Source organism: Tachypleus tridentatus, chromosome 12 (assembly GCF_004210375.1).
Source record: "Tachypleus tridentatus isolate NWPU-2018 chromosome 12, ASM421037v1, whole genome shotgun sequence".
Taxonomy (NCBI): Eukaryota; Metazoa; Arthropoda; class Merostomata; order Xiphosura; family Limulidae; genus Tachypleus; species Tachypleus tridentatus.
The window spans coordinates 108,857,214-108,870,950 of record NC_134836.1 but is presented as its reverse complement, the minus strand read 5'-3'; the positions used below and the strand labels follow the sequence as shown (position 1 = coordinate 108,870,950).

At 30.9% G+C, this 13,737-nt stretch overlaps 1 protein-coding gene across 1 annotated transcript in view; it reads left to right on the top strand.

The window, feature by feature from the left end:
* The window catches only part of LOC143234320 (unconventional myosin-Id-like), a 75,118-nt gene extending 61,581 nt beyond the window's left edge, over nt 1-13,537 (top strand). Inside the window, 3 exon segments of the mRNA XM_076471605.1 lie at nt 5,516-5,629; nt 8,355-8,503; nt 9,412-13,537. Coding sequence (XP_076327720.1) covers nt 5,516-5,629; nt 8,355-8,503; nt 9,412-9,577 — 429 coding nt within the window. The 3' untranslated portion in view covers nt 9,578-13,537.
* The last annotated feature ends 200 nt before the right edge of the window (nt 13,538-13,737 follow it).

Sequence of the window (13,737 nt, the reverse complement as noted above, 5' to 3'; positions counted from 1 at the left end):
TACGTGATGGTAGTTGAACTCTGAAAAATTACTGCAGACTTGAAATGCTCCTTAAATACTTTCAAGTACACCCTAGATTTTGAGATTAAGAAGGGTATATTTGAAAATTGGAAAGGAAGAGGCAAGACACCTAAACTTAATCATACTGATGTTAAGTATCTTCGTCTATGCAGCCTTTGGGACAGAAGGAAGACTGCCACCGATCTCAGGCTTGGGATAAGTGACCATATACCAAGTGACAAATAAGTGTCCAGATTTACAATATCAAGAAGTCTCAACAAGAATGGAATGTTTGGTTATATAGCAGTTTGAAAACCTTTACTTCAATCTGAGACAGAAATTTGCTAATAAGTACAAAAATTGGACTGTTGATTGTAAAAGGGTGTTATGGACAGGTGAGTCCAGTTCTGAAATATTTGGCTCAAAGCATAGATTGTATGCCCAGCAAAGGAAGGGTGAAAGATACCTCATTGTGTAACACCTATCATGAAACATGGAAGATGCCGTGTTATAGTTTGGGGGTGTATTTCTACTGATATGACAAGAAATATTTGTAAAATAGATGGAATAATGGACCAGCACAAGTACCATCATATACTGATTCATCATAGTGTATGTAGTGGTTTGTGTATTATTGGTAAAGACCCTAAACACTTGTCCAACCTATGCAGAAATTATTTAGCTAAGAAAGAAGCTGTTGGGTAATTCAAATGATGCAGTGGCCTTCACACGGCTCCAATTTCAACCCAGTTGAGCAGATCTGGGATTTGGGTATTAACACTTTTACTGATAAGGAGATAACAACGTTTTGACCTTCCTAGGTCATCCTCAGGTTAAGAAAGAGAAAGTATTTGAATGTGACTGTTGACCGACATGTGTTAGGTACGAGAGTATAAATGGGTACCAGATTGTAGGGAGCGATGCAGGTGGATGTTAGGTTATTAATTAGTATAGGTATAAAGATGTTCCTTTATATTGGTTTAATTTTGATTTTAGTTGTTGTATAAGTAGGGCTTCCTTTATTTTGTGTGTGTTTATATTTGTTTCCCTACTTAGTATCTGGGTGTTTTCTATCATTATGTTGTGTTTATTTGATTTGCAGTGTCCAAAAACGTCTGAAGGTGTTTTTTTTTTTGTGTTCTTTGAATCTAGTTTCCATTTTTCTGCTTGTTTCTCCAATATAGAAGTTGTGGCAGTTGTTGCTTTTTATTTTATAAATTATGTTGGTGTTGTGTTTGTCAGTGTAGTTTTTACATAGTATGAACTTTAGTTTTGTACCTGGTGTTTGAATAAACTTGGTGTTTACTGGAATGTTGTGTTTTATTATAAGTTTTTTCCAAATGTTGGTTATTTTTTTGCTGATGTCAGGAACATATGTTATGCAGCAGTATAAGGTTTTGTAGTCTGTTGTATCTTAGGATTTGTTATTTGTTTGTTATTGGTCTAGGTGTGTGCATATAATTTTTTCCATGGTTTTTTGAGGAAATTTGTTGATGTTGATGAAGTGTTGTTTTATTTTGTTGATTTCATCGTTAATTTTATCTGGTGAGCATACCTTTGTGGCTGTGTTTATTTAGTTATGTAATATGTTGAGTTTTTGTTTTGTTTCATGTGCTGAGTCCCAGGAAATGTATAATCCAGTATGGGTGATTTTTCTGTGGATTTCTGTTTTGAATTGTGTGTCAGTTCTAGTGATTTTGAGGTTAAGAAATGTTATTTGCTTAGTTTTTCCCTGTTCACAGGTGAACTTAATGTTGGGGTGTATTGATTTAACGTGATTGAAAAAAACTAAGTGTGTGTTCTGTAGATGTGAATCCAGCAATTGTATCATCAACATACCTGTGCCAGTATAGTGGTGGGTGTAAGGCTGAATTGATCCCTTGGGGTTTAATCTGCATCATAAAAATGTTGGATAGATCTGGTGACACGGGATTCCCCATACTTAGGCCATTTATTTGTAGGTAGTTTTGGTTATTGAACATAAAGTTAGTTTTGGTGGTCGTGAATTCTGTAAGGGTTGCTAATTGTTTGCTGGGGATATGTATCAACTGGTTGAGGTCTTGGATATGAAGTTTTAAAGCTATCTTGCAGGCTTCAGTCATTGGGACTTCTGTGAAGAAGGAGATTACATCAAAACTGGCCATTAAGGCTTTATGGTTTAGTTGAACAAGAATATATTTAAAGTTAAAAAAGTCCTTGAGAAAGAAACTGGCTGATGTTGCATATTTAGAAAATGCCAATGCTATATATTTACTAAGGTTGTAGTTAAAAGATTCATAGGTCAATATTATGGGTTGTAGTGGGCAATCATGTTTGTGAGGTTTAGGGGTGGCGTATACTTGTGGTGTGTGTGAGTCGGTCTTTCGTGGTAAGAGTAAATGTTTTCTGAGATTATGTTGTTTTTTTTTATTTGTATTAGTATTTTGTTTAACTGGTTTTCATGTGTTTTGGTTAGATTTGTGTTTAGTAGTTTAAATTTGTTTGTATCTGACAAAATGTTGTTCATTTTTTGAATGTATTCATTTGTGTTCATTATAACTATAGGATTGCCTTTATCTGCTTTTGGAATTTTGATGTTGTTGTCTTGTTTTAAGTTTATAGAATTAATATTTTTTTTTAGATTTCTTTTCTGTGAAATTATTTTGATGGTTTTGTGTGAAAATTCTTTGAAAAAGTTGTTTAAGATACTATTTTGAGGTGTTTCAGGGAAATACATGTTTTCAGTTCTACCTGGAAAGATAGGTTGTTGGTTCTTGAAGTTATCTTCTTCTTGGTGGTGGTTTTTCATTGTTTTGTCGGTGTTTTCAGTTTGTCAAGATTGGTTTACCAGTCTTATAGCTAGGTCTTGCAGGCAGGCTTTCATTTTGATGGATGGAATATTTCTAGGTGTTGCTGCAAAGTTGAGTCCTTTGTTGAGTAGATGTATTTCTTCATTGCTTAATATTTGGTCGGATCTGTTAATTACGAGGTTTGTTGTTGATTCATTGTGTCGGTGTTGTTTTTGTTGTTGCCATCTTAGTTTATCTAGTTTCTTTTTGTTGTTGATTCATTGTGTCGGTGTTGTTTTTGTTGTTGCCATCTTAGTTTATCTAGTTTCTTTTGTTGGTGATTCATTGTGGTGTTGTTTTTGTTGTTGGCGTTTCTTTTGTTGTTTCATTGTGTTGTTGTTTTTGTTGTTGCCATCTTAGTTTATCTAGTTTCTTTTTGTTGTTGATTCATTGTGTCGGTGTTGTTTTTGTTGTTGCCATCTTAGTTTATCTAGTTTCTTTTTGTTGTTGATTCATTGTGTCGGTGTTGTTTTTGTTGTTGCCATCTTAGTTTATCTAGTTTCTTTTTGTTGGTGATTCATTGTGTCGGTGTTGTTTTTGTTGTTGCCATCTTAGTTTATCTAGTTTCTTTTTGTTGGTGATTCATTGTGTCGGTGTTGTTTTTGTTGTTGCCACCTTAGTTTATCTAGTTTCTTTTTGTTGGTGATTCATTGTGTCGGTGTTGTTTTTGTTGTTGCCACCTTAGTTTATCTAGTTTCTTTTTGTTGGTGATTCATTGTGTCGGTGTTGTTTTTGTTGTTGCCACCTTAGTTTATCTAGTTTCTTTTTGTTGCAGACCTTCTTTTCCTTGTTGTTCTTACAACACCACACCAACATAATTTATAAAATACAATGCAACATCTGCCACAACTTCTATATTTGAGAAACAAGCAAAAAAATGGAAACTAATTTCAAAGAATACAAAAAAACACCTTCACACGTTTTTGAACAATGCAAATCAAATAAACACAACATAACCACAGAAAACACCCACATATTAAGTGAGGAAACAAATATAAACAAACACAAAATCAAAGAAGCCATATTTATACAACAACTAAAACTAAAATTAAACTAATATAAAGGAACACCTTTATATCTCTACTAATTAATAACTTAACATCCAACTGCAATGCCCCTACAATATCTTACCTGTTTATACTCTTGTCCCTGAGATGTATCTGTCAACGGTCACATTCAAACACTCTCTTTCTTGACCTGAGGATGACCTAGGAAGATTGAAATGTTGTTCTCCCCTTATCAGTAAAAGTGTTAATACCGATACCAGCTGTTCTGAAATACAAGTGGGTTTCTCATCATAAAGAAAGATATGGAATTTGATAGATTAGATTTGGCAGGTCAAAAGCTACTTCCAAATAAGTTTTATGTTAGTATATTAGAGATATTTTGACTAAAATTCCAAAGAACACCAATTAAATATGTTGCAACAGTACCTGAAAGACTGTCTGCAGTTGTTAAAGCAAAAGGGAGAAACACAAAATATTAATTATTTACTGAACTCATGCACTTTTTTTCACTGAGTTTCTGTTGTACTAAACATGAAGATTAATAAACTTTGATTTACCTACAATTGTTTTTTAAAGTCACCAGAAATATAATTTTTGACTTTGTCTTAACACTTTTACACAGTAGTGTAAAATAATTGAAACAAACAGAAGAAAAAGAGAGAGAGAGAGAGAAAGCCTTCAAATTATTCTTACATATTATATGTTATTAAACAAGTACAACATTAAGTAAAAAAGTACCGAAATAAACCACACCTAACTTCAGCAACTGTAAAATTACCTGAGAAGTTATAACCTGTGACAATAGCATTAAAATACTTTTCTTTAGTCTATATTGCAAAACACTAGCTGAAAACAATCAGCTTCATATCACATACCACATGTCAAAAGTAATTATGAAAACATTGTGAAATAGATAGTGTGTAATATTAACCAGTAGTGTGTCCTCAAATATGTAATCTTTGAAACCAGCTGAGAAAATCTCCTAAAATCATTGTATGGTTTATCTACTACTCCCTCCAGACAAACAGTTAAATGTATAATTGCAAACTTTAATTTCTGTACGTGAACAAGTCTTCATTAATTTGACTTTGCAACTTTCATTTTGCCTTACTCTGCTGCTGATTTACTAAAATGATAAAAATTCTAGGTCCAGAGGCTTTACAGGTTATCCACGTGCACATGTAAATTGTACATATTATAAAATTATATTTATTCCTTACACAAACATCATGTTTCACTCCAGCTTGCCAGAGTCAGACTGAGGTTGCTAATTGATAGACTTAATTTGAGTATAGATACTTCAGCAGCCCATCTGATGTCTTATGTATAACAGACATGTACATTTTACTAAAAGTTTGTAACACTTCTTTTAGATACATGTTGTAAAATTGGAATTATAGTCAACACTTCTTTTCCAATACATACTGGTATATTGAAGTGACTGACCCAGTGAACATTGTTTTAAGTGTTGTTTTTTATTTTATTTTCACAATACAAAATGTTAGGGAATAAAATATAATGAGTGATTTATAATAACCTGTTGTGGGAAGTTACGTAGGAAAGAAATATCGACCTCATCCCGTTTTAAATCATTATCAAAATTCATTATTTTCCAAATATATTTAATTATTGTATTATTATATAATAATGTTTGTAAAACTGACAAATTGTGTTTTTTAGGTCAACAAACATAACAAAAGTGCAGAACGAGTGTTGCTTGTAACTGACAAGTACCTTTATAAACTGGACAATAAAAAGTTTAGACCACTGAAATCAGGAATTCCCATAGCTGATGTAAGAAATTCATGTTTTGCAATATAATTTATAAGTTATATAAACAGACTTAAGCATTTCAGTGTTTGTGTGTATGTAATACTGTCTTCTGCAAGTTAGAAACCCCTGTAACAAATGTAAGGAACATGAAGTTTTTACCTTAGTGTGTTCTTTATTTTCATGTCTGGTGTTCTTGTTATTTCATAATAATAAATATACAAATAGACAGTATAATGACTTGAAACAATGAGTGAATATTTTCTACCTCTTAATGTTATTAATGAATATTTAGTTAGGTATGGAGGGCCCTGTAAAATTAAATAAACTGGGTGTTCTTTATGTGTGTTGTATATAAACATTTCTATAAAATTATTTGCTTTTCTTTATTTTTTTGCTAAAATGAATCTACATGTGTAAATGTGAATAGATGTGATTACTTTTACTGAATGTGTGTCATCAAATTTGCAGCTACAGGCAATTAGTTAATGTGTTACCAGTATTTACATATGAAGTATGGTGTTTTGGTTTTTATTTGATATAATGAACTAACTTCTAATGTATTTCACATTTCAAGATTTGTTGTTTGTACAGTTTGAGATTATAAATAATATCTCGGTTACTACTGTAGTTGTCATATGCCAGACACACTTTTGAGCTCTCATATCAGGTAAAAGACCTTCTTGGATGAAGCAGACGTATCTTATGTGACACGTTGTTATTTATTCTTCCTTTTTATCAGTTATAAGTTGTTAGAATAATTATAGATCTTGACTAGTTGTTAAGTGTGTTTTTATTTAATTCAAATCGTTATTATACAGTAAAACCTGTCCAAGGTGGAATCATACTGGACCGAATAAAATTTCTGGCTTAGACATGGTGAACATGCATTTTCTTAATTATATATCATATTTGAGAGGAACGTTATACTTGTTTGACTCGAGGGAAGTAAGACATTTGTGAATAAAGTTATTATACTGTTTATGTTATATTTATTAGAATAAGAACAAAAATATACATAAGTACATAAAATCTTAATCAAATTTATTTGAAGAAAGTGTCCAATTTTAACTGTTTCATTTTTTTTAATGGGTGTTCTTGTGCGGTTAAAAGAGAATGCCAATTCTATGGTATTTTCATGAGGTTCATTTTTGCATACAATTTGATGGCATTAATATAACTTAACACTTCTGATGAAGTATGAATTTCTATTTCCTCACTATCTTTTCCATTTTGATCATCTTCTGAATCTCTCAAACTGTTATCATCTTGCAATTCTATTATAGATTTTAAATTCATTTCATCAGTTTCTGTTAAAACATTCTTGTCAACGTTCACAAAACTTTTTGCATTCACAGAATGATCTGCCTCAATCTTTTCAATCAGAGTTTGGATTCCACTAGAATTGTCATAACAAACAACCTCTCTACAGTCACTGCCATTATCAAGAATAAATCTACAGTTTCAAAAGCACTTTGTTACATGTTCATCTTCTATGTATTTGATTGAATGACTTAAAAATGCAATTGCATCTAACACATCAGTTTTCATGGTCATTTCAGATGCTCTCTTACGGTCATTCATGTTTGCAATAATATGCTGAAGCATCAGTTTTCTGTATTTCAATTTTATACACTGTATAATTGTGTTATCTAGTGGCTGTAGAACTGATGTTGTACATGGAGGTAGAAAGACTAAACAAACATTTGAAAGTTGAACTTTTGGGTGACAAGTTGCATTATCTAGAAAAATAGAATATTCCTATTTTCTTGTTCCATTCTTTTGTTTAATTTCATCAAAAATTCCTTGAATTTAGCGCTTGTCATTCATGCTTATTATTTGCTTTCCATCCCACAGGAAGTTGATTCTTCCTTAAATTTTTGAGACAGCACAGATTTTCATTTTTACCAATTACCCATGGTAAATTTTACCTAAATTTTAAAATTATGGCAGACAGGAATTTATTTTTTTTGTGAGAATTAGTTAAAGAGTAGAATTTTGCCCTTAAAAAACAAATATTTTTCTACAAATCATGAATCTAATTTAACTGCAAAAATAATGATGGCAGAAAAAAGAACAGAATATATTTAACTAATACTTACTGTAACAAAATGTCCGAGAATGTATTAATATTTAAACAAATTATTAATTAAACAAGAATTTATTAATATTTAAACAAATTATTAATTGAACAAGAATTTATTAATATTAAATCAAAAACATTTTTTCTGCCTTACTCAGGTTCTAATCCTGTTGATAGATGAGGTAGATGAAAAATAGTTTTCCGTCCACTTTACACAGGTTCTGCTACATAGAGGGTCTTTTATAAGAGAAATTGTAAGATAATGCTGCAAAATTTTGATATTTCCGGCTTGTGCAGGTTTCCGCCTAGACAGGTTTTACTGTATTTATCCATGATGCATGATGGTGTTGTTTTTTTTTAATTTTGTACAATAAACTGTTATAAGTAAAGGTCCTGAACATGACTAGTTGTTAATTAAAGTTTTACTTAATGTGTAGCATTAAACATGCAGCTATAACAAATTAATTTAGGGTGTTATTGGTATTCAGATATAATATATGATGGTGTTGTTGTTTTAACTTTCTACAGTTAACTATTATCAACAGAAGTTCTAATCTCAACTAGTTGTTATTTTTAAAGTCATATATATTTTTTTGTTTACTGCTGGTCACTGCTAGTTGATAGTTGATTTTCAGTTATCTCTGACTTTTGTTTTTATATCTCAAGTTAACTGGAGTAAGTGTTAGTTCTGGCCCTGATCAGTTAGCAATCTTTCATCTGCGTGGAGGTAATGACTTGGTGATAGCTCTGACTTCGCACAATGAAGATAACAGAGTTGGTGAGCTTGTCGGAGTCGTGGCTCACCAGTGGAAACTGTGAGTGTTATAAAGTTGTTCTTTTTCTAAGTGCTAACATTGTGTGAAAACTTATATATAACACATTTATTATTTTTGCATTGATATTGATACTGTAGTTTTATCAGTAGTTTTAAAACAATCTAGAGTTAAAGATCACAACTGTTTTCAGCCTTAGCCACATATCTGAATAGTGTTAATCACAGATTTATAAGGAATGTAGTAACAAAAATAGCAGTGTAAATTTTGTACACTTAGCATCATGTTTGATATGTTTTAGAATAATGTTTAACTTCTTTAATAATCTTGAATGCAATGGGATAATGAAACAAAGGAGATTTGAAAAAAAAATTACATGGTAAACTATGTTTTTATAGATTTTTAATTGACTGGAGTGGTAAACAACCTTTTATTAACTGACAATCTGGTTCCAGTGATGTGTTTATAGACTTGTAACTTTAAAATCTGGAGTCCAATCAAAGTGCATACTGCACATTGTGTAGTATGAACTATAATTGTTTGATTTTTAAAAAAAATTGCTTATATTTTCTGTAATTTAATTGGTAAAAAATAAAAAGGTGGCCCTTTCTAATAAATAAATGTTTGTGTACAGCTTTAAAAGCAATATGTACTGATATGAAAATGTTATTGTGTAGATTTAGCTACTAATAACATTCACACAATAGCACTGACAAACTAATTTTTTTTATAAGTTGTTTCTTCATTATTCCTACTATGTAAAATGTCTTTAATGATTTTAGAACAATAATGTAGGTTAATAGGTTAAGAAATAGGCAAATATTGATTAATACTCATGGTAATTGACATATTATTCACATTGACGTTTAGATAATATAATTAATTATTGGTGACTGTTATAGAATTTAAACTTTATAAATGTTGTACAACAAGAATTTCTGTTTCTTTAGTTCCCAGAAGCAAGACTTGAAGGTTTTAGTTGGGAAACAGCTTCGGTGTATGCTAGGAAACAGGGAAAAGATGATTAACATCGAAGCTGACTCAAACGTGATAACACCAGCCTTTAGAAAAGATGGTGCCAATATATCATTCATGTGGCCCAGTGGAAGTAACTAGATAAGCGATGTTCAACAGTTAAATCTAACCTTGTGACACGTAGTCTTAAGAGATTTATCAAGAATACAAATGAAGAATGATTTATGATTTCCATACCATATATATCTCTCTCCTCAAACTGATAAAGTTTTATAGTTTTAAATCCATTAATTTTGTAGGTGTTGTGTTCTTTTCTTAATAATTTTAACGGAACATTTCTAGCAAGGTTATTATCCAGAAATCGTAACTCAAGTAATTTCATACTGGCTATCAGACATTGAATAATGTGCTTAGCACCATTTTTTTATTTTATTTTTTTGAGTCGAGGTTTAATTTAAAACTTGTGTGTGTCATTTATTCTGAAGAATTAATCTTAAAGTATTGTTTTTGTAGCTTATGTTTTGATGCTGTAATATCTGTAGTCTGATAGAAAGGAATGTTTTGGAAAAAGTATCCTATGGGTGCAGATAGTGTCGGTGCTGATCATTTTGTGTGATCCAAAAAACAAATTATGCACCTTTATTTTTCATTGTAAAAACCAAGAACACGCCTGCTCATTTTCACATGAGGAAGAGTAGGTTGAGAAATATAGTTGGTTGGTATTACAGTTTAAGAAAATGTCTTATTTGCTTACTTGTTCACATAATAGAACCGATACAATTAATGGTTAAGTTGTGTTTAATGGTCAGAACCGTATATTTTCAATTTTTTTGTGTAAGAAATCGGTTGTAAGATAAAACATAATTTACAAAATTATTCAAAATCTACATTTCAAAGTTTCAGTGTTAAGACAGGAGTATGTAACTTGTTATGTCACCAAGGGGACCTCAAAGTTTTGTTGTTTGTTTTTTTTTTTCAGAAAGTAAATGTGCTAATTATGATATGAAGATATGTAGATATAATCTATTTTATGTAGATATCCTTTTAAAAGTGTTTGATTTGTATACTGTGAAATTACTTAAGTATTTTTGATCGTCGAGATTCATTTATAAGTGCATATTAATATGATTTGAAGCTATTTCTAAATATAAAATAAGTTCTTTTACAGAACATAATTATTTCAGATATATGTATTCTAATGTTTGTGTAGGTATTTGTTGTTTACAATAACAAAAACAACAGAGGTAACGTATATTTTAAAGATAACCGAATAAATACATCGTAGAAGTTCTCTGTTAATCAGTTTCTAAAGCAACTTTTGTATAAGTCTGCTGTGCATAGAGACTTAAATATATGATATATGTCAACATGCATCAGGTTAACGTCAATTAAATAAAGTATAGCATGCTAAACCTGTATAAGATTAAAACAAAATGATGAAAGATTAGTGTATTAATTCTATTGTATTAAAACAAAACTATGCAAGATTAGTGTGCTAATTCTAATGTATTAAAACGAAATTATGCAAGATTAGTGTGCTAATTCTAATGTATAAAAACGAAATGATGCAAGATTAGTGTGCTAATTCTATTGTATTAAAACGAAATGATGCAAGATTAGTGTGCTAATTCTATTGTATTAAAACGAAATTATGCAAGATTAGTGTGATAATTCTATTGTATTAAAACAAAATGATACAAAATTAGTACATTAATTTAAACAAAATGATATAGCATGTTAATGTGTGATAGATTAAAAATAAAGTAATAGAAGTTTACCATGTTAATGTTTCATAAATCAAAATCAAGTCATGCACGTTTACCATGTTAATATTTATAAACTTAAATTCATATTATGTAAAATCTTGTTACATCTAGGTTTATGACATAATGTAATTTGTCTGTGTTAATATATATTATATAAAAACCACTTTGTGTAAGCTAGCACGGTAATATATACATTATTAAGACCAACTGATTTATCTGCTATTAAGTATCTGATTAAAAACCTATTATTTGTATTCAACTTGTTAATTCATATTTCGTCAAAAGTTTTGAATGCTAAATAACAACATACAAAGTTTAATTAGTTCCATTTTCCATCTCTCTGACTTTACTTCAACAGTTTTGATTTCATAATAAAAACGATGCAAACTGTATTATGAATTTTTAAAAATTATATATCTATTATTTGAATATTTTTATAGAGCTTTGAATACTTCCTATCATCATTTTACAATTTGATACCAGGCTGAAAGGTCAATGTGATAGACTGCTCTTAAAATAGTGCCTTGCAAATTATTTTTATACTATGAATAGCTTTTAGATTGATGTGAAAATTTTCTGAAGATGGTATAAACAAGTTCTCAGGAGTGTTATTATTATAGAAAATGTTTGCAACTTGGTAGTCAGTATTCTTCTATTGTGATAATTAACACTTAAACTAATTCTTTCCAATTATTGTAAACAATTTGTGACTTAAGATTTTTATTTATAAAATCTCCTTTCACTGTATTTGTTTTCCTGGTAAACTGAGCTATTCTGTTTCTAACACCTTTCCAACTCCAGGTTATGAATGATGTCTATTCCGGAGCTCATTCTGTCTGACTAGAATAGAATTGTATTATTGTATGAAGTAAAATAAAATATCTTAATGAAGTATTTCGTTATGTGACCATTGGTTCGTTCAGCTGACATAACAAAGCCAAGTAGTTTACACAGCAAATACAACCAGTGTGATTCAACCAACATGTCTGAAACGTAATTAATCCATTTGGTTCTTATTTTAATGTCACAACTCTAATTTTGTTTTGATTGGGTAGTTAATCAATGTAGTTCCTCATAATAATGTGACTGAAGCCACTTGTTTCTGTTATTGATGTAACTGGTCCAAGTAGTTTGTGTTAATAAAACGATCCCAGTGGTTTTTGTTATTGACATTGACGATCTCAATAGTCTTTGTTGTTGACGTGACTGACACGAATGGTATTTGTTTTATTAACGTGACCGATCCCACTAATATTTGTTATCGGCGTGACCGATCCAACTAGTATTGGTGTTATTGACGTGACCGATCCCACTGGTATTGGTGTCATTGACGTGACCGATCCCACTGGTATTGGTGTCATTGACGTGACCGATCCCACTGGTATTGGTGTCATTGACGTGACCGATCCCACTGGTATTGGTGTCATTGACGTGACCGATCCTACTGGTATTGGTGTCATTGACGTGACCGATCCTACTAGTATTGGTGTTATTGACGTGACCGATCCCACTGGTATTGGTGGTATTGACGTGACCGGTTGCTGGTATTGGTGTTATTGACGTGACCGGTTGCACTGGTATTAGTGCTATTGATTTGACCGATCCCCAGTTTTTGTTATTTATTTGAGTGAGTTAAGTTATAATACGTAACAAAGGAACAATTTATTCGAAATTTCACCCTCTTTATAAAGTATAGTGTATCAAGAGAGTAAACATTAACTTTTGTTTTTGGTATTGTTGGTGCTGACTGGACGGATATTTTGTTTTTAATTATCAGTTTTAACAGAGAACATTTTATCTAAAGAACACGTGCTTTCTAAAAGTGAAACTGATTACCTCCACCGTGCGTTAAATAGCTGACGCTATCTCTCATACGTCTTAGATAACATACTGAAGTAGTAGGCATAGAGGTTTTAGGTCGAACTTACTGAAAGTAATGGAAAAGTGAACTGGTAAACAAACTGTATTTCAGACATTTCTAGGGCGAAACTTGTAACTCTTGGGAAAGAAATAATGGAAGTTTTACATCCGTCTCTTAAGCATCCAGACCATAACCTGGAGGGCTAAATGTATTTTATGTTAATTTCATCATCTAATATTGGTATAATTCATGGTCTATTTTTTGTTTTCTTTTTATTTCTATGCAGTAGATGATTTATTATGGGTTTCCATGTTAAGGTGTCTTTATTTTCAATTATAATATTTTTAAAATTTCATTTTGGTTTTTATGAAATAAATATATCTTTATCGTGAAGTTAAAATGCAATACGAAAGTAAAGCCTGAACGTCAGTGCTGTTTTACAATGATATATTGAAATAAATATATGCCTAACAATGGTGTGTAGGAGTGTATTTATTATTAGTAGTCGACCTTTTTATTGTCTTAAAACATTTCTGGAAATAAACAATAATAATACAGTTGAAATTGTATGACGTGTATATTATTACCCAGAAGTACTTCCCAGGCGGCATTGTAAAATGTCTTATTGACCTAATTTTTTTCGGGAACATTACAAAGCTTATCTTGGTATTCCA